Genomic DNA, 20,173 nt, shown 5'->3' with positions numbered 1-20,173 from the left:
TGAGCAAGAAGGATGTAAGGTGCCTACACCAGCTCTGTAATTGGAAGGTTTGGGTGCTCTCCTTGATGGTGTGAGCTTTAAATCTGTAGGACTAAGAGAGCCCAGGTTTCCAGTTCCCTGTAGTCTGACCGGTGATGATACAAAAAGCAGTCAGTGGCCCCAGCAGTGTGTTTTTGAAGGAGGTTGGCCTTTTCTTCTGGATTCTGTGTTCAGCTGCCAGCATGTGATAGGAGGGATTAGAGCACATCAAGCAGACTGAATTATCTGGGGGTATTATGTGTCACCATGCTGATTTCCTGGGTCTCTGTCAGACTGCAACAGGCGTGAAGAACCACAGTGCCTTGGTTGGGGTAGTTTTTGACTTGCTCAGCAGGGTGACAAAGATTGTCCTGGTCCAAGAGGGAGGCAGCTGAGACACATTCAGAGTTAAGCGGCATCTGGCTTTTTGGATCACAGCTTATGGTGTCAGTTCCTATCTTCTTTAAAAGTGTGGCGTTGTACCTCACTACAGTTCTCTTTGGTCCTGACTACAGCAGATTTGCTGTTTGGCTGAAGTCTGGTCACTTTGCTTCCCCATACCTCTATGACACAGGGTTGATGATGTCTCTTTTCTCTTGCCATTCCCTTGTACCATCTCTTTAAATTACCGCCTTTCATTGAGTGAGTGCAGTTGCCTCCTGTGAGTTCATATAGTGTCCAACAACATGGGTCCCAGCTCTCCCTTGCAGCTTCTAAACATTATTATAACATAGTGCTGTGTTGCTTTACATAAACAGACATGATAAGAGTCGTATACTCCCCCGGTGCCTGCCCATGGCCCAGTAGCACCATTTTGGCCCAGTAGCACCATTTCAGCCCAGGGCCATAAGGTAGGATTCTGGTCTCCAGCCCTGCCCTGCTGGGCCTGACCCATGGGCTGGTGTCCCAGCTTGACTTTGGACCTGCCTTATCCCTATGGACTTGGCTGATGATCTGGAGCCTTGGCTGAATGTGGTGGCCATCTCCAGGCCTGCCCTGCACACCTTGCTCATGGGCTGTGGGACAGGGCCCGGACAGTGAAGTCCCTGCCCTGCCAGCCATGTTGTTGCACTCAGGTCCCCATCCCTTCAGGAGCTGCCAGCCTTCATTGCCCCCTGGCAAACAATCTAATATTCAAAAGTCAGGAAGTGTAGCTGCAATGAGAAGGGAGACAAAATGTGAAATCAAGAGTGACTCAATGAGCAATTCAATGCAAATGTTAACTTTGTTTCCCCCAGCTGCTACCATACACCTGGCTTTCAGGTACAGATCCCCACAGGCTTGGATAAAATCTTTTAAAGGGTTGAAATAATCCAATTTGACTGTTGTTCTTTCCTTTATGCTGCAATCTGCAGTTAAATATGTCACATATTGCCTTACTCAGGGCAAAGCACAAGCCCTCTGCCATTGCTGGCATCCTGTGCTGATTTTCTCTCCCCATTTTTTCCCATATCCCACACTCAAGTCAGACCAGAATCAGTAATCTCCTTGGTATATGTAAGTGTCTCAGGTAGAAGTGAGAAAAAACTCTTTCAATCAAAATGCCTCCTGTGGTGCTCCTGGAGTAAGCCTACAAAGCTCCAACACCTACTGAGGAGATGGTTTACTGTTGTAGATTGAGGAAGGGCAATGCAAATCTCTTTACATTCTCAAATACCCTCCACCATTCTCAGGGACCTGAAAAGATATTGCCTCTAGTTTTTAGACAGCCATTTTATACTTCCTTTAAAAAGAACAGTCTTGGCTAATGTACTCAGAATAGGATAATAATGACAACTTGACGTGGGCAAAAGCACTATATGCAATCCAAAATGACAAGTTGTCAAAAACTATAATGGACAGCCAGGGGTGGTGTACCTGATGTGGAGATAAGACTGTTATGTGTCTTGAAGTTTAAACTGGGCAGCCCCACTGTGAAACTTGCTTGAAAGCTTCATTGTCTACTGGGTTGCTAAGGAGTCTTTGAAATTGCATAAGGGTAAATTAAAGAAAGGTGTTAATTTAAACTAGAGTTCCTGAATAGCAACACAAGTAGACAGACCCTCAGATATGACCATCATCTCTAATGCATCCATTAGTTCCCTCTTGCACTGCTGTTCTTTTGTTCTTGTCCCCAGTGGGATGTCACAGCACCGTTCACAGTGCCCAGCATTGCCTCTTTTGTGACTGGGACCTGGAGGAGGTGGCTGAAGCTCTCAGCTACTGCCTTGGTTAATGTTTCAGGCAGTTACTGAAGGTTGTACCTGATTCTTGGTTTTCTAATCCATGTTGGATGGTGGCATTATTTTCATTTTAACCCTTTTCACTTCACCTCTTTCTTAATCTAAGAACACATATAAGACCACATTGTCTGTTTCAGAGGGTGATCCTGGAAGATGCATATTTATTTCTGTCATGAATAGGAAGTGTGGATGACACAATTTAATACATTAATCCCTTTGACGGGATGTGAAGAATCTCAGAAAATTAGGCCTTGCAACATGTTGTTCAAATGTGACTGAAGGTGTTGTATAACTTCAGGCATACGTATGGGAAAAATGTGTTTCTGCTATATCCTATAAGTAGCATAAGTGGTTAAAAGAAGAATTCAAAACAGATCCCAAAGCTCTAGTTCCAGCTGCTGTAATCGGTAGTAAGAAGAATCTCCTTTTCCTCTGTATTTGCAATTCATTTACATTTTAATGCATTTACAGGGCAAGACTTGGACTCTGGTGCCTGTTGGCAGCCTGGCTGTCTGCAGGATTTTTCTTACACACCTGAAATAGAACTGTTCAGTTTCTTGGCTGGTGTCAGCCTGAGCTGTTGATGAAACACTTCAAGACGGCCCAAAGCAAACCAAACCTTGTAAAGAGTTTGTGTGACTGTTAAACAGCTTACTTTAATGTTAGGACACTTGTAGTCAGACTGATCCCTTCTGTCTGGAGTTACAGTAAGTCTCCTAGAACAGAATAGGGTAGAAAAAGGAACTTTCAAAGGATCACTGAAACACTGATGAGGCTAAATCACCATGTGGAACAGCTTCTTTCCATGAACATACAGGGAGCCTAGAGCAATGACATTTGTAATGTAGCTCTCACAGTTATGTTTCAAGTTAGGCGGAGTGAATCCAGGTCTTAATGTGCAAGTGACATTTACTGTCTCCCCTACAGCAAAAGTCCTTTAAATAACAAATGCACTTTTAGACTTGCTTTGATCTCTTAAAGCAAGAAAATGAATTTAAAGACAAGCTTTTAGCTTTAAATTATTTATCTTATTCTATGTCTAAAATTTAGAAGTAGAATTCTGGTATTAATTGATAGTTGTGGATTTTATTTTGTTTATTTTGTTTTGTTTTCCACCCAGGTGATTATTTTAGAAATGTTCACATGACAAAACATCTAAGCTTGTGACTGCCTGTCACCTTTCCCAAATCCCAAGTATTTATAGGTGTTTTTCCGTGGAATGTGGATCTGCTTTAAGTCTCTTAATTTATTTTAGTGAACTCTGGGCACAGCAGATATTTGAATTAATTTAGCAAGTAAGCATGTGGACAAGTGTGGGAAGAGCTGGTGTGCTGCTTTTTTTTTTTCCAATTACATCAGTCTGTCTAACACCAGTTATTCCCTCTCCTTTCAAGCCTCCTTAAAACATCACCATCACCAGAGCAGGACACATACCCAAAAGTGACAATCTCATGGTATCTTTGACAGTTTGGCAGGAGCCCTGTGGGCTTCGGTGGAGGTTTGTTTTACAAGTTAGGGCATGAATGATGATGTGCTTAGCCCCTTACAGAGGGATGTTTTCATTGCTTCACAGTCTTTAAGGTTGATGATGGGGGCTCAGTCTGTCCTCTGGGCAGTATCTGGTCTCAGAGATCACAGAGCAGAGAAGGAGGCATCTTCTTCCACCTGCACAAGCTGCTCCTGAAGGCTCAGGCTGCTGAGCCAGATGGTTAATGCACCTACCGGGGAAGCTGGAGTTGGTGGGTCAGTGGGCTGCTGGGAGGGGGCAGTCAGGGTGCTGGCCCAGCCCCTGTGACAGGTGTGTGTAATTGCTTAGCCCACCCATCAAATGAGTAGCCCAAACGAAATGAGTGTGCTAGAGTCCCTGCCATGTTGCATGCCCAGGCCCCAGCCCTGGCTTTGCCCTTTCAAAACGGAAGTGCTTACCATCAGGGCAAAGCAGTTCTGGGTCTCCTGTGGCACTGCCTGGGGGAAAAGTTTTGCCTGACTCTGTCAGACTGGCACTGAGCTATGCAGGACATGGACTCACTTTCCTTTTGTGCTGCATGCCTCCACCACAAATCCTCTTGCATGCCGCGTCACAAGTCATTTACAAGGCTACAGCTCTATGGTCTTGTCCTTCTGCTCCTGACAAAGGGAGGTGAGCCCTTCTCCCAGACGGGATGGTTCTCATGCGGCTGGAGACAGTACCGGGAAGGGCTGGAGCATGCTGGGCTTTGCTGATGTAACGGGCTCCCAGCAATTTTCATCCAGATCTGGTTGGCTGTGAGCTGGCAGAGAGCCTCAGATACGCCTCCAGCTCAGATGAGGTCATCCCTGCTGTGTGGTGTTTTTTGGTTTTGTTTTTTTTTTTTTTTTTTCGGGGGGGGTGCTGTTTCAGAAAGTCTGTCTGAATGTCTAAGGTCAGCGTGCTAATTCCAACACCAACGCAAATCTCTAGGTGCAGGAGTCCCTTTCCCCCCTCTCACTCTCCAGCTGCACCCTTTCCCAGCACCATCACACACAGACCCTGCTCTCCCTTTAAAGGCAGAGGAGGAGCAAAAGGAAGATGAATTTACCGCAGTGGATTTTATAATTGACTCTCGCATCCAGGTCAGAGGGGAGTGTTTGCTGGCAAGATATTGCAGAGCCGCGCGGACCTAACACGAGTGCAGAGTAGCTCCAGGACGGAAGAAACTCCAGACCCTGCTGCTGCCAGAAGTGAAACTACTCGCCCTGCCCAGTCGCTCTGTCCCTTCCCCGCCCTCCCACCGTGTGCCATGCAGAAAAGCATCCAGCCAGCAGAGGACGGGGTAGGTTCCCCCCGGCTGTCAGTCAGTAGGGGCTGCCCGGCTCGGGACGAGCGGATCCCAAAATAAGGACTGACCCTGGCGGGGAGCAGAGCACGCATAGCCGGGGGTGCCCAGCCCCGGCCCTGCACCGCGCCTGGAAGCATCGCCCGCTCGGTATCTTGTTCCCGGTGCTGGGAAATCCCGCGCTACCTCCCGCGGAGAACTGCCCGCTAACTTGGGCGCCGACGCCAGGTCTGCCTGCAGGGCAGTGGGCAGCATGGGGGTTACAGCATCCCCCCGTTGCCCCGGGGGCAGCCAGCCGCTTCCTCTTCCTCCTCTCACCGCCGAGCCCCGCGCTGGAGCCCCTCTGGCACAGCCTCTTCGCCATGTCCTGCCAGAGCCGGAGAGCCCTTCCCGCAGCGCCTGAGCACCGCCGGCGGCTCCCGGCGGCCGAGCCCCAGCCCCGCGGACGGCTCCGGGCGAGCCCAGCTGCAGGACCGCGGACAGCTCCCGGCTGCCGGCGGTGCGAGCCCCGGTGCCGGTGGTTCGAGAAGCAGAACGGCGGACAGCTCCCGGCTGCCGGCGGTGCGAGCCCCCGGGACGGCTCCCGGTTGCCGGCGGTACGAGCCCCGGGGACAGCTCCCGGCTGCCGGCGGGCCCGGGCCGGGCGCGGGGTGCCGGGTGCCGCCGGGCTCTACCAGCGGAAAGGACACCGGTGCCCCGTTCCGGACCTGCTTCGTTCCTTGGTGTCCCCGTTTATTGCGTGTTGCGGGCAGCCCTCTGCTGTAGCAGCACGCCGCTCTGCCGAAGAGGACGCCGAGAGAACACCCCCCCACACCACCCCACGACCACCCGCCTCTCTCACGGAGCCAGAAGAGGGCTTATCTCTGGGCTCGGAGTCTGTCTTCTGTGGATCGGGATTTACAAGGCTGGACGGTGCCTGGTTACAGTGGTATGTGAGTCTACAGACCCCGAGGTGCACTACAGAGTTAGAAAGAAACCTTGGATCTGTCACGCAGTGGAGGGGTAAAATAAACCCTACACAACCAGCAAACCCAGCCTAAGCCTTCCTGCCTCCTTGCAACCAACTTTGCTCCCCCCAACCGCGAGAATTCCCTCGTTTCCTCCTCCCTCCACACTCCTTCCTTTGGAGACTGTAGGATGAGGCATTTCCTTCTATCTGGCTCAGGGTAAAAGCATACCCTGGGGGCAGCAACACACATCTGGCAGGGACTGAAAGGTTTTAATCCAGCTTCTACTGCAATCAACAATGGCAAATGAACCGGTGATTTTGAATGTTTATGACATGGTGAGTATGAAACAGTACTGATGGGGGGGGAGGAAGGGGAGTGGGGCCGGGTGGGATTTGGTGCTTTGAGGTAGGCATTGCACGAAGAGGAGCCAAGCACCAATCCCCAGAGAGGCTGATCCCCATCCCCCCCAAACTCCTCATCCAAGCATGTCATGTTCTGGCTGTTAGAGATGATGCTGACCCTGGCCTTTAAAACATTTGGCATATTGGGCCAGATTACAGGTAGAGCTGTGCCCGATTTTCTGCAGGATGTTTCAGGAGCAGAACTGGGTGAGGAGAGGACTTTTTAATTTCCAGTGTCCCAGTTAAGGAAGGAGATGTGATCACCTCTGTCTTTGTTGGAGCTAATTGTCCTTTAATTTTGTGTGAGCAACAACTGCCAGGCTGTGGGGAAGGGGTCAGGATTTCATCCACGGAGGAGAAGCAACTGTAGAATTGCAGTAAGCACATAGTTTCTAGGTCAGTAATCTGGATCAGTTCCTCTTATGCATAAGATTGTAGTTAATTATTTTCTCTGAAGGTTAATTGCAATGACAGGAGTAAGAAATTGTCTGAACTGGTGAAGTTTCGGCAGGGGGAGGAGTGCAGGGACATGCTCCTTGGCAATGTTTCCTGAAAATTAACAGTGTAGCAAGTGGCTTTCCTTGCCCTCTTCTTGCAAGGGGGAATGTGAATGGGAATTATCTGTGCTAAAAAATCAGAAGATCCAAATCTTAGCCTTGGCGCAAGCCCCCAGAGAGAAGAAGGCTTGGCAAAACTTGTTTGCTTTCTGGTCCAACAGAAGTTTAGGTTCAGACAAGGAACATTTTGATGATGATGTACTTTCCCTCAATTTTTTGCTTATAAAGTTATTATTTATTTTTTTATTTTTTTAAAAAAAGGTTTTCAGATCTTCCAAAAATTTAGTGAACTTTGCTGGGAAAAATATAAACTTATGGGGTCCAGGTGCTGGCTGAACTCTAAATATCTAGCTCAAACCTTTAAGATTATGGCACACATTTGCTTTTTGTCATCAAACAGTGACAAATTTCAACAGGAAGCCCACAGAATAGTGTGGGTTTCCCTGTTGGGGGAATCCAGAGAATAGACACCAAAGAGATTAGTAGTGGGTTGCAGTAAATGTCAAACCTCTTCTTATTACAAAGATTAAGTGATCTTTTGTTGACTATAAAAGCTGGTTTGTTTTCTGAGGGACAAGGGAATGGGAAAGGTTATTTAGGTAGGACTGTATCTGTGATTAGAAGGGCAGCCTGAAAAGCACAAATACAATGGTTGAAACTGCCTCTTCCAGAGCTATTATTGGTAAAATTAAGCAAGTTGGTGTAAAAATCCTTCCCTAAACTTTGGTATTAAGTATTTAATGATCGGTTGCTTGGCAGACTGAACTGTGAACTCCCTCAAGCTGTTCTTCAACCAACAGGTCTGGTAACCCAAGCAGGTGGTAGCTAGTGCTTGGTAACAAGGGACCGGTGTCGCAAATGCACACAGAAGAGTTTCTCGTTAATACTTTGAGGAAGATAAAGGGGTTGTGTTTATTATAGCCACTGTCTTCCTTGAAGTTTTTTTAGTTTGTTCTGCAGCAAGTTGTGGCCTGAACTTTCCTCTCTCAGCCACTGTTGAGCTGTCCCAAATCAGTGAATATTTTGCTATTGAGCTGAAGAGATCTGGATACTGGATGGACATGGTCTTTGCCTTTTTTGTGTTTGTGATTGACACCAAAGATGAAGCCCAAAGGAATTATGGGAGAAGGGACTTGTTTTTCACAATCACTGTGTTCTGAGATGGACACCCAGACACAGTGAACTGAATTGAGGTCATCAGTTTAATTCAGACTGAGTGATTTTTGCTGCTCAGCAAGCCATTAAAACCTTAATGTGTGAGTACTAACTCCATGGGTTAACCACTCGGTACACAGGAACCGTTCTATTTTCATATAGCATCTGTTTGACTACCACTGAGTCACCTCTAGTTGAAGTCCTACATTATGGTTAGCGAGGCTACATGCTTTTCCATTGCTGCTATGATTTTAACACCACGGAGTTTGGAATGTAGCCATGCAAAATCTGCACTTGGTTACACTATGGTGGGGAATTGCGGGGGAACTGGGAAATGAGCACATTTGCTTGAATGACTGTTGGAAAACTAGCCTCAATTTAAAAAAAAAAAAAAGACAGCTGGGGATAACAGTTAACTGGATGTAAAGCTCTGCTTTCTTCACAAGGAACATGACCCCTGTATGGCATCTGGAAGCACTTACACTGCAGGAAAACTTACCCCTAGGGCAGAAGTTCAATTATGGGCTTTGTGCAGCTATGAAATACCCACTCTGTGTAGTCTTGTGTATTCAAGGATTATAGCCATTTATCCTTTTACCCACTGGATATATACCAGGCTTCTTTAGGAAGAAAAGTGCTTCTATTTAATAAGGTGTTTTGCACAAATAGAGGAAGCAGTTAGATCTATTTGTAGACTTATTTTCTTCAGCATAAAGGAATTGAGCAAAAATCACTGGTTATTTCAGGTGTTCAGAATAATGTCATCAAAAGCAACTTCGCTCACCCCTACCATGCAGGGTGATTATGTCCTTTTTTAATCTGTCGTTAAAGAGTTTGTACACATCTGTGCACTTGCAAAGCAGACTGGGCAGGAGAACTTTGCTGATCAATGAGGACATTTTAGAGAGTGAATACACAGGATACTGAACTCTGATTTAAGGTGTAAGTGTAAACACAGAATAACAGCAGAGACAGGAGGTTGATCATGGATTAATCTCTTTCCCAATCTGAACCTGTCTCTCGCAGGGACTTACTCTAAGCCAACAGCTGTTTGGAGACCTGCATGAAATAACTGGGCCTATAAAATTTATGACAGAGTTTGCTCTGATCAGTCAGTTATCACTTTGCTTTCAGAGGGATAAATCAAATTCCCTTTCGTAGCTTGCAGCTGTCTTCCCTCCACTCCACCTTAATAAGCTGTTTATTGTGCATCAGTTCTTACTTTGATCACAGGGTTGCTTTCTTCAGCCAAGATATCATCCTGTTTCCTTATTGCTTTAAGTCTTTGTGGCTTACTTTAGAACAGTTGACTTTATCACTGTACATTAATAAATGTTGCCTACTTAAATCAAACAGAAAAGTAACTGCAATTATTGACTAGGTTTAAATCTTTAGCAAGCAAGCTAAACACATTCCACTAAAAACAATTTGCTTGGCAGGGATTCAAGTTGGGGGCTCTCATAATATTTTCAAGCTTATTACATAGCACATTCATGCTATTAACTTAAAAGCAAAGATATTCATACACTGCTGTCCCTCTTTTATTACAGATATGGTTGTCCTGAATTTCCACTGTCTTTGCAGCTGATAACGTACAAAATTGACATTTTGATCTACTGGTATTTTTGGTTACTATTGATGCCAGGGAAATTGAGCCCCTGGGATGTGCTGCAGAGGAGAATGAGAGCCCTGGTCAGTAGGGAGCAATGATGTAGGGTCTGCTTGGATGAGAGGGGTGACTCTCTTTCTCAGCCTTGTCCCACTGTTATTCCATTGATTCCACTGACATTACTTGTCATCCTCTCCAGACTGAATGAGGGGGAAATAAGATTCAAGACACTGTAGAGGCACTAGCTCTGAGATTTTGCCCTGTGACTTCCAGCTTCAGAGAGGTAGCCAAAATGTAATTATTTTAAATTATTCTCTCATATTATTTCAGTTCTTTATATAATTTAAATAATTTGCTAGCTAAATGACTGAAGGCCAATGGCCAATGGCTAATGGCAAAGGGTGGCCCTGCAGGTGAGTGGCTGGTGTCTCTCCTGCTTCACTGATCAGTGGGTGATGGTGTCACTGACTTGATTTCTCCATCACACCACTGAGTGGCCCTGACAGGAAAACAAACACAATAGCATTCTTGTCTCCTCAGCAGTGATAAAGGCCTCTGTTTTGTGTTTGTGATATTACAAGGGGAAGCCCGTGTTGAAGTAGGGGTGGGGTTTTGGTCCGAGGATGTAAAAGCTTATAGTCATGTGTGTTGTTTCTAGAAGTTCCAGAAACATGAATCTCACTCCTGATTTTTATTGGTGCGGTGGATCAGAGCATCTTGGCAGGCTGCATCTGCACACAGGACAGCATTTCTGGGGAGGGAGAGAAGGAGGAAGGTGGTGTTACAAACCGTAAGGGTTTGTAATGAGTTTATATTCCTTCATGAGAGAGGAGAAATAGTTTCAGTCATACCACCAAGAAACACTGACCATGCTCCATGTCTCCAATCAGCTTGTGATCTCCCAGCAGAGGCTGATCAGAAGATGATTGCAGCCTGTGAGCAGCCAGGTAGGGAGAAGAGCTCTGATGAGGTTGTCTCCATCTGGCTCTGCAAGTGTCTGTCATCTTCCAGTTGCTTCTATGTAGAGCCAGGCTCAGGGACTGAGGGTTGGTAGGAGAGTGCTGGTTCAAGAGGGAGAAATTGCAAGAAGCATTTTGGCTATTCTGTCAGTCCCAGGAGGGAGGTAAGTAGGATTTTTGGACAAGCAGTTGTGATGTGGGAACCTATATGTGGGACTCTGCAGCAGACCCTGGGAAAGGGTGAAAGTTGAGTTTTGTTTATGGGAAATGAGTTATGTTATGAGGAAAGAATTGTGAGGGAGTCCCTGTGTGAAGAGGACATACCAGCTATCTGTGAGGTAAGGCATAAAGCTAGAGAGTCTTTATGGCCACAGAATAAATGCATAAAACTTTAGTACTTTAAGTCAACTTCTCTGATACAAAATAGTATTATGGAGGCGGAGGTTACTTTTCCTTTTGCACTTTTCAGCTGTCTTTTTCACCATTTTGCTTTAACATCCATTGCTTGCATGACCTGTGTGTGCCACTGAAAACCAGCGCAGATTTACCATCCTAGTATCATTTTTTGGCTTCCTATGCAAGTGGAAAAGAGTGAGACTCTTGGCCACTATAATTAAATGATTAAGACTGAAAGAATAGAGGTAGTTTGTACCTCTAGCTTCAGTATGTAAGGAGCCTTTGAGCAACAGGATTGCAATCACTTTATTCTCTGAAGTGATTGTTTTAAGCACTGACTACATCATGTAACATTTTATTGTCTCTCTGGAGGAAAGAATACTCACTCAGAAAATTGTCAACATGTTTGTGATTGCTGTTAGTAGAGGTCTCAGATGCTTTCAGCTCTGTTAGTCAGAAGAGTGAGAAATCCTATTGTAGGTGGTGGTCCCATCTCTGCACTACTCATTAGTTATTTGTGAGCTACTATGTGTGGAGAAGTACAGCATCACCTGACCCTGGTATTCCAGGAAACCTCATGGAAAGCAAGGGGACTTTATTGTCAAGTAGATTGGTAGCTGTGGAGTTTCTTGCTGCAATGAGCTGAAAGGATGCTCTAAGTCAATACAGCAACTTGTGGTCTTAAAAGATTAAGTGATAGTGAGTCACTAGCATGTCTTCTTTCTTTTTTCTTCTTATTTGGGTCAAACTGAATGAATTCAGCAGAGAGCAAAATGCAAAATATTGCCTTTTGGAGATTTTAATTAAATTCTGGCAACTCCTCATATATATGTAAAAAGTTGTTCTGAAACAAAATCACCACCTTTTAAAACACACCAAATGAAATGTTTTGACTTTTCCTTAAAATATTTGCCAATTATCTCTGGCCAAAACTGTTTGCCAAATCTGAATCATTTCAGTTCTCCAAAACACACTGTTAACTCAAAAGTTTGCCATGTTCTTGGAAGGGCTTCGTAGGAGGGTAATATTCTTTTTTATTCTTTAGTCCTCTCAAAGCTCATAAGAATTCCCTCTTCCATGAGTAAGCCCTGGCTAAGGAAGATCTGAGATGTTTTATCTTCTTCACAGGCTTGTTGTGGGGGTAAGGTCAAAGGTAAATCCTTAAATTCCTGAAGGAAAGGGGGAAGATTCTGGCCTCGGAATTTTACTTTATCACTTTTCATTTATCCAGAGCCTTATTCATTCTGCTGTCTTCAAACCATACCAAGTACAGCGTCCTGGGTAACAGAACAGGGTGGTGAGATAGCAGGTGCCTGGTGTCTCGTAGTGGGTTTCTCCACAATGTGATAACATGTCCTGCCTAAGTGCTAAACTTTGTTTCTAAGGGTAGTTGAACATAGTGACATAGTGCTAGTCACAGGCAATAGTGTGAGGGATCAGGTAGGTCTTGGATACTTGGTTTTTGTGCCTTTCTAGAGCTTTTAGTTGGCCTTCTGTGCTGTTTGGCTTGGTGTGTTTGCTGTTTGGGTTTGGTTTTGTGTTTGTTGTTTTTTTGGTTTTTTGGTTTTTTGTTTGTTTTTTTTTTTTTTTTAATTGAGTTTAGACTGTTAAACTATGCTTATGCTGCATAATAGGTCTGGAGTTCATAATCACTCAGAGAAAGTAATGGTCCCACTGCAAAATCTGTAACAGTAATATCATACTATGATACTTGTTATTGTGGGCCCAAAAATGCTATGGGAAGACTCTTGGTTAGAGGCCAAAGAGACCAGATAGACCACTGCTGTGAATGAGACAGGATGCAGAGAAAGCTGCTCTCAGTGTGTGTCAGCAGACCCCTGAGCCCAAGAGGTGAGAAGGCTATCCAGACTGCTTCACTTCTCTTGGATGCAGCAGTTCCCAGTGCAGATGTTCTTGCCTTTGAAAAAATAATAATAATAATTTTTAAAAATGTGTATGGAAAATTTGATAGCAGTATATCAGAGTTTTCAAATAAAGCAGGCTGAGCAGCCTGGCAGTGCGTGCAGGTGAGGAAAACTTGCTTTGTTTCTGCTTTTCTTTTCCTCCTAGTCTGCATCAGTTTTATTTGAGTGACAACAGGCTGACCTCAGCCAGGCCAGTCACAGAGTGAGATGGCTGCCCTGCCCTGTTTGAACTCAGGAGCAGAGGGACAAGGAAAGCAGTCTGGTGATGCAGAGCACTGTGTCATAGTCAGTGCCTGGTTCAGGCCTGTGACAAAATGATGAAATGCAACTACACATCACTTCTCTCATATCTTTGAAGAGAGAAAATCAATTGGAGGAAGAAAAGATAAAAGAACTAATACACTGAGCTGCAGCTGAGTTCATTTCTTCAAGAAGAAGGAATCCAAACATGGCATCAGATCTAAACCAATGAAGAAGCTAAAGAGTAAGTGGCATGGCCTGGGTTAATAAGTCCAGTGATGAAGTGTGCCCATTTATGCATAATAAATGGATTTTTGTTGTCTTAGCAACAGCCTGGAGATGTGTTATCCATCAGGGGAACAGTCTGTTTTGATATTGTCAGGGTGGCAAGCTGGCTACCTGTCCATGTTACTGCTGATATTCTCCAGCACTGCAGTTCTTTAGCTGACTGCTCTGTGTTTATGCATGAGAGATGTTCAGAGCTGTCTGTTGGCTGTACACAGAGCATTGCTATTTCCAGCTACAGCATCCATCCTGTCAGCAAGCTCATTGAACCAGTGCTCTGTTGCCCAGTGGACTGACTTGAACTGTCCCATCCAGGGCAATGTGGGAGTTCTCGATTCTGCTAGTCCCGCATGTGTTAGGAAAACTACTCCAGAACATGCTCTCCTTTACACCAGCAAATACGGTAAACCCTTATGAATGATGAGAACCTAGGAATGCTAATGCAGTGTTAAAAATGTGTGAACTCTGCTGCTGGAGCAAAGCTTCCCAGGTCCTGTTATTAGTCCAGTTACCACATCAGTGCTCTTGAGTTTGGTCCTGCAGATAACAATCTGAATTAGAGTCTCTAAATTCCTCACTTCAGGGCAGCCTGAACTCTTGCAGAGTCAGGAGTCTTATAGGCAGGTTTTCAGGTGTAAGCCCAGAGGCTTAAGGTAAGGTCAGGTCTAACCTACAGCTACAGAAAACTTTTGCTGCTACTGAAAGTTGTCATTGAACCCCATCTACAGGCAAAGTCACAATCCCCTGGCCTGCCTCTGAGCAACTCTGAGAAAAATTATTGTTTCCTTTTGAAACCATATGGAAGCTGTTTTCCAGTGAATTTTCTCTGGTGCTTTTTGGGGTTTCCTCAAACAACAAGGCAGACTCCTTTTAGAACATGACACTTCTGTCAGCAAGATTTAGCCTCTGGCTCCTTAGGCTGTCAAGGTTCCTAATGTCACTTGGCTATTCTTTAAAATAAATAAACAAAATCCAAAACCGAACAAAACCCTCTTAGTATTGATGGAAGATGATATGTTGACAGTACTGGAGACTGTCACTCTCCTACCAAATAAATTTATGCTGCGGTAGCAAAGCAAGATCCCTCTGCCTTTTGTACCTCCTCCCTGGTTTATAGGTTGAGCAGCTGTGGTGTCGTGGCTCAGCTGGTCATCCAGCTTCCTATGGAGGCAGCCCACAGGGACCAGTTATGCGGGTGTGGGAGCTTCTGCTGTGGAGAGCTGAGCACTAGTGATGAGAATGCTGCTGCTAAGTTGTAACAGCTGACAGATCCATTTCTAAGTGTTGTGATGGGCAGGTATATAGTTGTGCATTAGTGCAATGGACTGAATTTAAATGTGCGTCCTAGGGCCAAAAGCTATGTTAAGTGACCTGGGTTGCCCTTGTTCTAATTCTCTGTTTGTTTCAGTCTCTTTTGTTCCTGTCATTATGCCAAGATGGTGTAGCTGAAGCTGGGGAGGGAGGCAGAGAACAATCAATACGTAAAATCTGTATTTCTGCTGGGGAAGAAAAGAAGCAAAATTCACAAGTCTGATGATTCTTTCTCTAGCAAATTGACTCAAACTGTTAGGAAAGAAAAAAAATGTTTGATACCATTCTAGATAAACACTGGACGTTCTCAAGTATGAAAGATCAAGAGGAGTTAAAGCAGATATCTCCTTACTTCAGAGCTTTATCTAATCAGCATGTGAGTCTGTGAGACTTTTCCTCTCAGAGCAGAATATGAGGCTATGTCCTAAGAGTGGAAAATTGTTTTAATTGGCAACTTAGTTTTTCAGCAATGAATCTTAAGGTGTGTGGAAAAGCAATGGTAAGAGAAGAAGAAATACCGTGGCTTACAAATGATCTCTGATAGATACGAATGCTTATCTGCAGAAGCAAGTGTAAGATGCTAGAAATGCTGAAAGCATTTCAGCCTTTTTAGTAAATGCATTCATCATATGGGTCAACACACGAGTCGAATGCCATGTGACTACCAATAGATCCACATCTCTGGGACATGGAGGACCTGATGCAGTGTAAGCTCTGTGATTAATATGGTTTGCTGAACCTTCAACCATGGACCTATTACTGTGCTTTCCATGCAGTTTTACTTCAGCCCACAAGGAACTATCAACCCCTTTGCTGTTCTCTTCAGTATCTTCTGCTAGTGATTGATTTATACTGAATACTGATAGAAGGAAAAAAGCTACCTAGATGCTGATTGCTGCCTCAGGATTTAGAGTGCATGAGGAGCCCAGTGTTGCTTTCTAGAGTGAATTATAGGCTTTGCCATAGGTTAGCTTTCCCTAGGTACATGGTGTACTTCTATACATATGTTCTTGGCTCATCTGTGTATGTTACTTGGTTTGGGACTACTTGGAGCAGATGATTTTGTAATTGCCCTGTATTTGTCATTTTCCCATGTTCTGGGTTAGCCTGATGAGTGTGAGAAGTAACCAAAAGAGATGACCAAGAGGTTAAGCATGTGACAAATCTGGTAAGTCATTACCTCTGCCATTAACCTGCACTTTTGGGCAGCACTTGGGGCAAGAGCCTCAGCAGGTTTCTTCTAGTTGCTTAAGAAGAGGCCTAAGTTGTATGTATTTCCAGGCAGGGCTGAGGTGCTTTCTTAGCACATTGCTTATCTAGAAAATGAAAAGCTTCATTCAGCTGCCAAAGAACAGACACCAAGGGCAGTTTTAGGATATCCATCTGACCTCTGGCTTCCTCTCAGGGAAGGTCCAGGTCTTTTCCCTCATAGATCCTGTTTCATAGCTATCAACTTTGTAGAGATGTCTTGAATATTTTAGGGCATTTGAGATGGCATGACATGCCCAGAGGTTCTGACATGAGTGGTACTTATGTGCTAGGGGAAGATCAGTAGTAGTTCTGCATTTGACTTCTACCATCTAGTGTGCTGATGCATTTGGAGTGACAGAGACCTGGTTAAAATCCCTGAGGGACTCGAACACAACTGCTCCATCACGCAGGTCTGCCAAAGAAGCAGACAGCGAGAAACTCTGGATTTGGTTGTTCTGGGCCTCTTGTGTCAAAGCATTTAGTTTGTGTTTAAAATACGAAGCAGAAGAGTAGGTGTTTCCAGTGGATCCTAGTTGTTTCAGGAAGCTGTCCAGGCTGGAGCCAGGCTATATATTCACACTTGTTCTCTGGCCCACTGAACGTGTATTTTGCATGAAAGGAATCTTTTCCTTGCTTTATATGAAAGAAAACTGCTTCACCACAAAGGACTGAGAAGGCCTCACTCCAGGTAGACTATGAGAGAGTGACCAGGCTGCTTCCCTCCGAGGCAGGTGGAAAGCCAAATCCCCTTTGGCAGGCTGAGGTGGTTAGAAAGTTGGTCTGTACCATCCTGGAGAAGCATCTGGACTCCTGGTTATCAGGTACAAGCAAAAAGCACTTGCTCTTCCTGGTAAGTAGAGGCCAATGTTGCTCTTCCTTCCTCCTATTGATTTGTTTCTATTCAGGGCATTTTTAGACAGATGTGAGGCTTTTGTTGCCCTGAGAATATCTCTTCTGCCTTCTCCTCCTTAACTGGCTAACTAACCTGGAGAGTCAATTACTTGGGCAGCCATTTTTCTGAGTCTGTCCCAGCACTAAGAATACATAGGCTAGTGCATCTTTAGAGTACGCCTGTGTTGGAGGCATTGTGGAAAGGTGGAAAGGCAGTATTGGAGGTTTCCAAATCTGTGGAGGCCAGAGCTAAAAATGCATGTCCTGAGCCGAAATCCACCCACCATCTGTCTCCAGTTCTGACATTTATTGTTCTTGATTGCAGTGCCATTTGCTGTGCCCTTGTTCACGCTAATTTGTATGGATGCTTGTTATCCAAGGCAGCTGTCTGTCTTCTCTTTGGCAGTTGTTTGGAATGTGGAATAGATCTCTTCTATTTTCTGCTGCTGGAATACTGTGCCTCTTGTGCTTGCTACTGCAAGAATATTGGGGGCCAATGCATTGAGGAACAGGTTGTACTGAACTGAAACAGAACAGATTCATGCCAAGTGTAAGCCGTGTAACCAAGAAGAAACAGATCAGAGAGAGGAGCAAACTCAATGGGTCCATTTCGAGCTCAGGTGTTTTGGGGAACAGAAGAACGGAAGTGCTACGAATCCTGTCTTCCCCTGTGTGTCTCATAATATAAGCAAAAGAGAGCTGTGACTTCTGCTGAGCAAAAGCCTCTGGAAGGATAAACAAATGTAAACCATGTGGATCCGTGCAAATTTTGCTGGCTTTTATTGTCTGGGCTAAATTCTGTCTCCTTCCTTGGGCAGAGTGCTGCTAGCAGGAGATGCTCTGCATCTTGGTAGCCAGAGGGCTTGGCAAAGCCAGGCAAGCAGGCAGGACACCCCTTGTGGGGCAAGGGAGGACAGAAGGGAGGTTGTCTCAGCACCCTGTTAATTGGATTGGTCACATGTCCCCCTGACTGCTGAGCATACTCTTCTGTCCCATGAATTCAGGCAAAGCTAATGTAAGGGAACACTTCGTCTGAGAGGCAAGAGAAAAGGGGAATGGAGAGGGTGAGACTCCTTCTCTCTTTCACAGTCTTGAACTCCACAGGACCAAATAGAACTTGAGCTTTTTGAACACTCTTTAAAACTTCCTCTGCTTCTGAGAGAAATGCAAGGAAGCAGGAAGCAAGTTGGAGTAAAAGTGACATTCTATCTTCCTATTTCATCCCTGCAGTAAAGTTTTGCTAGTAGGCTGTGGCTGTGGCTTTTCAAGTGCTGTTTGTAATATGGCATGTTATTGAAATGCTTCAAGGATTCCCTTTGTCATATGTAATTACTTTAAGATGTGCAGTTCAGTGCCTATTGCAGCTGCTGTCTTAGATAATCTTGATATAGTTAAAGCTGTTGCTGGATCAAACAAATTTATGCAGATGGAGATTTTAAAGTCGTTGTAAAAAACAATTTTATAGTTTCTAACATATCAGGTGCTTAACAATCCTGTACTTGGTACCTCTGAACTCGAATTCTACTTCTCATACCCGCAGGACTTTGAAGCATGTTTCCAGCTGTCTGTTACCTCTCATGAGGTTTCAGAGGTGCCTCATTAAAGCTGATATTAAGTCTATTAAATACATGAATGCAGCTTCTAATGATGCATCTCATTTAGATGAGTTGTCATCAGGAATTGGCAGGGATCATTGCTGCTCTGGGCCCCAAGTGACTAAGGCAGTGAAAGCCACCTGGAGAAGTGCAGGATAATACCTTCTTCTGTGTTGGGAAACAAAAGGCAAAGTATCTCAAAAAGGCTGCTGACTTCCAGGAATACACCAACCTTGTCCCCTTCTCACCCTACCACCTCTGCTCCCTCCCTCCTGCAAAGTGCAGCCTCAGCTCCCAGAGCTTGCAGAGGGGAGACATCTGTCCTTGGGCACTTGGTGTCTCCAGCCAATTAATTATTAATCATCACTATATCCCTTATGTCAAGCATCTGTACTACCCATGAAGCATGGAGAACTGTTTTGTCAGTTGAGTCATAAAGGTTTTAGTTCCCTGCCACTCATTATTTGTAAAGTTGTTGTTCTGTCAAAGAACTTAAGCACCCAGAAGTGATAATTATCTCATCTGAGCCCCACACCAGATGACCTGCTGCTAGCAGGTGCAATAAAGGTGTGAATTGGGAAACCAAAAGAGAAAGTTAAGCTTGCATCATGGATCCTGCAACAGAACTGGTGCTGTACCATTGGGTATGTTCAGAACTGTAATGCTACTGCAGTATAGGTATATTGCCCATTATGAGCATCTACTAAGAAAACCACCTAAGTATTTAGCTCCTCTGAAAGATACCAGGAGGGCTCTTAAATCCTGGGGGGCACAACTAATTTCCTGTGACTCAGCTGGCTGTTGTACCTCCTTTTGGGATGCTGCTGCTTACCATTGCTCTAGAAATAAGGAGATGCATGAGCTTGTGTGGGGCTCTAGGGCTTGCCTGCTCTCTGTATGCAGGCTGTAGGCTAGTCTAAAAGAGTGAGATTGAGCAAAGACAGACCAGAGTGTAGGCAAGAAAGAAGAAGAAAATCACTCGGCTTGTATCAAGGCACTTCTTACTTTTGGGAATATTCAGACATGAGAACCTGACCCCCAACTCCTTCTAGCTGGGACTATTCTAGTGGCAATGGATGGCACCGGCACTTTATTTCTGGTTTGGTTTTGATAACATATATTGAAGCAGATCTGAAAATGAACTAAAATCCTGGCCACTTTCCACACTCTGTAGAGCAGTTTTTTACAAGGAATAAATGTTTCCTTCTGCCTGTCTGCAGAAGCATTTTAAATAATGTCATACTCTCAGGATCACCCAAATAAAAATATAGGTCCTGAAGCCTCTCTTACCAACATGGCACAAGATACCTTCACTAAACTATGTTGTGAAGCCTGCAGCTGGCACTTGTCACAGTGGTAGCTCTCACTAAGCACTGTCAGCCTCTGTGCCCTTTGCAGAAGTTTTTTAGGGTGTTCCAAAGGATCTGTCTAGTAAGAGCATGTCTCTAATAAGTTGCTGAGGCTTACAACTGGAGGCAATATTGCACTTTCCTGCCACCGTTGAAAATCCTACTGTGGGAAGCCTTGGGTGATGCAGGTAAGTGAATCCATTAAAACAGGATCATACACATGACTTAACTTGTGCTCTTTAGTGTCCCTATGACATGATTAGG

General features: G+C 44.8%; 1 protein-coding gene across 1 annotated transcript in view; it reads left to right on the top strand.

The window, feature by feature from the left end:
• The first annotated feature begins 5,397 nt into the window (after positions 1 to 5,397).
• LOC135989810 (uncharacterized) overlaps positions 5,398 to 20,173 on the top strand; it is a 60,943-nt gene continuing 46,167 nt past the window's right edge. Inside the window, exon 1 of the mRNA XM_065636872.1 lies at positions 5,398 to 5,967. Within this exon, the coding sequence (XP_065492944.1) occupies positions 5,398 to 5,967 (570 nt within the window). The remainder of the gene's footprint in view (positions 5,968 to 20,173) is intronic.

The sequence above is a fragment of the Caloenas nicobarica genome, chromosome 5 (genome assembly GCF_036013445.1).
Source record: "Caloenas nicobarica isolate bCalNic1 chromosome 5, bCalNic1.hap1, whole genome shotgun sequence".
Taxonomy (NCBI): Eukaryota; Metazoa; Chordata; class Aves; order Columbiformes; family Columbidae; genus Caloenas; species Caloenas nicobarica.
This window is presented reverse-complemented; position numbering and strand designations above follow the sequence as displayed.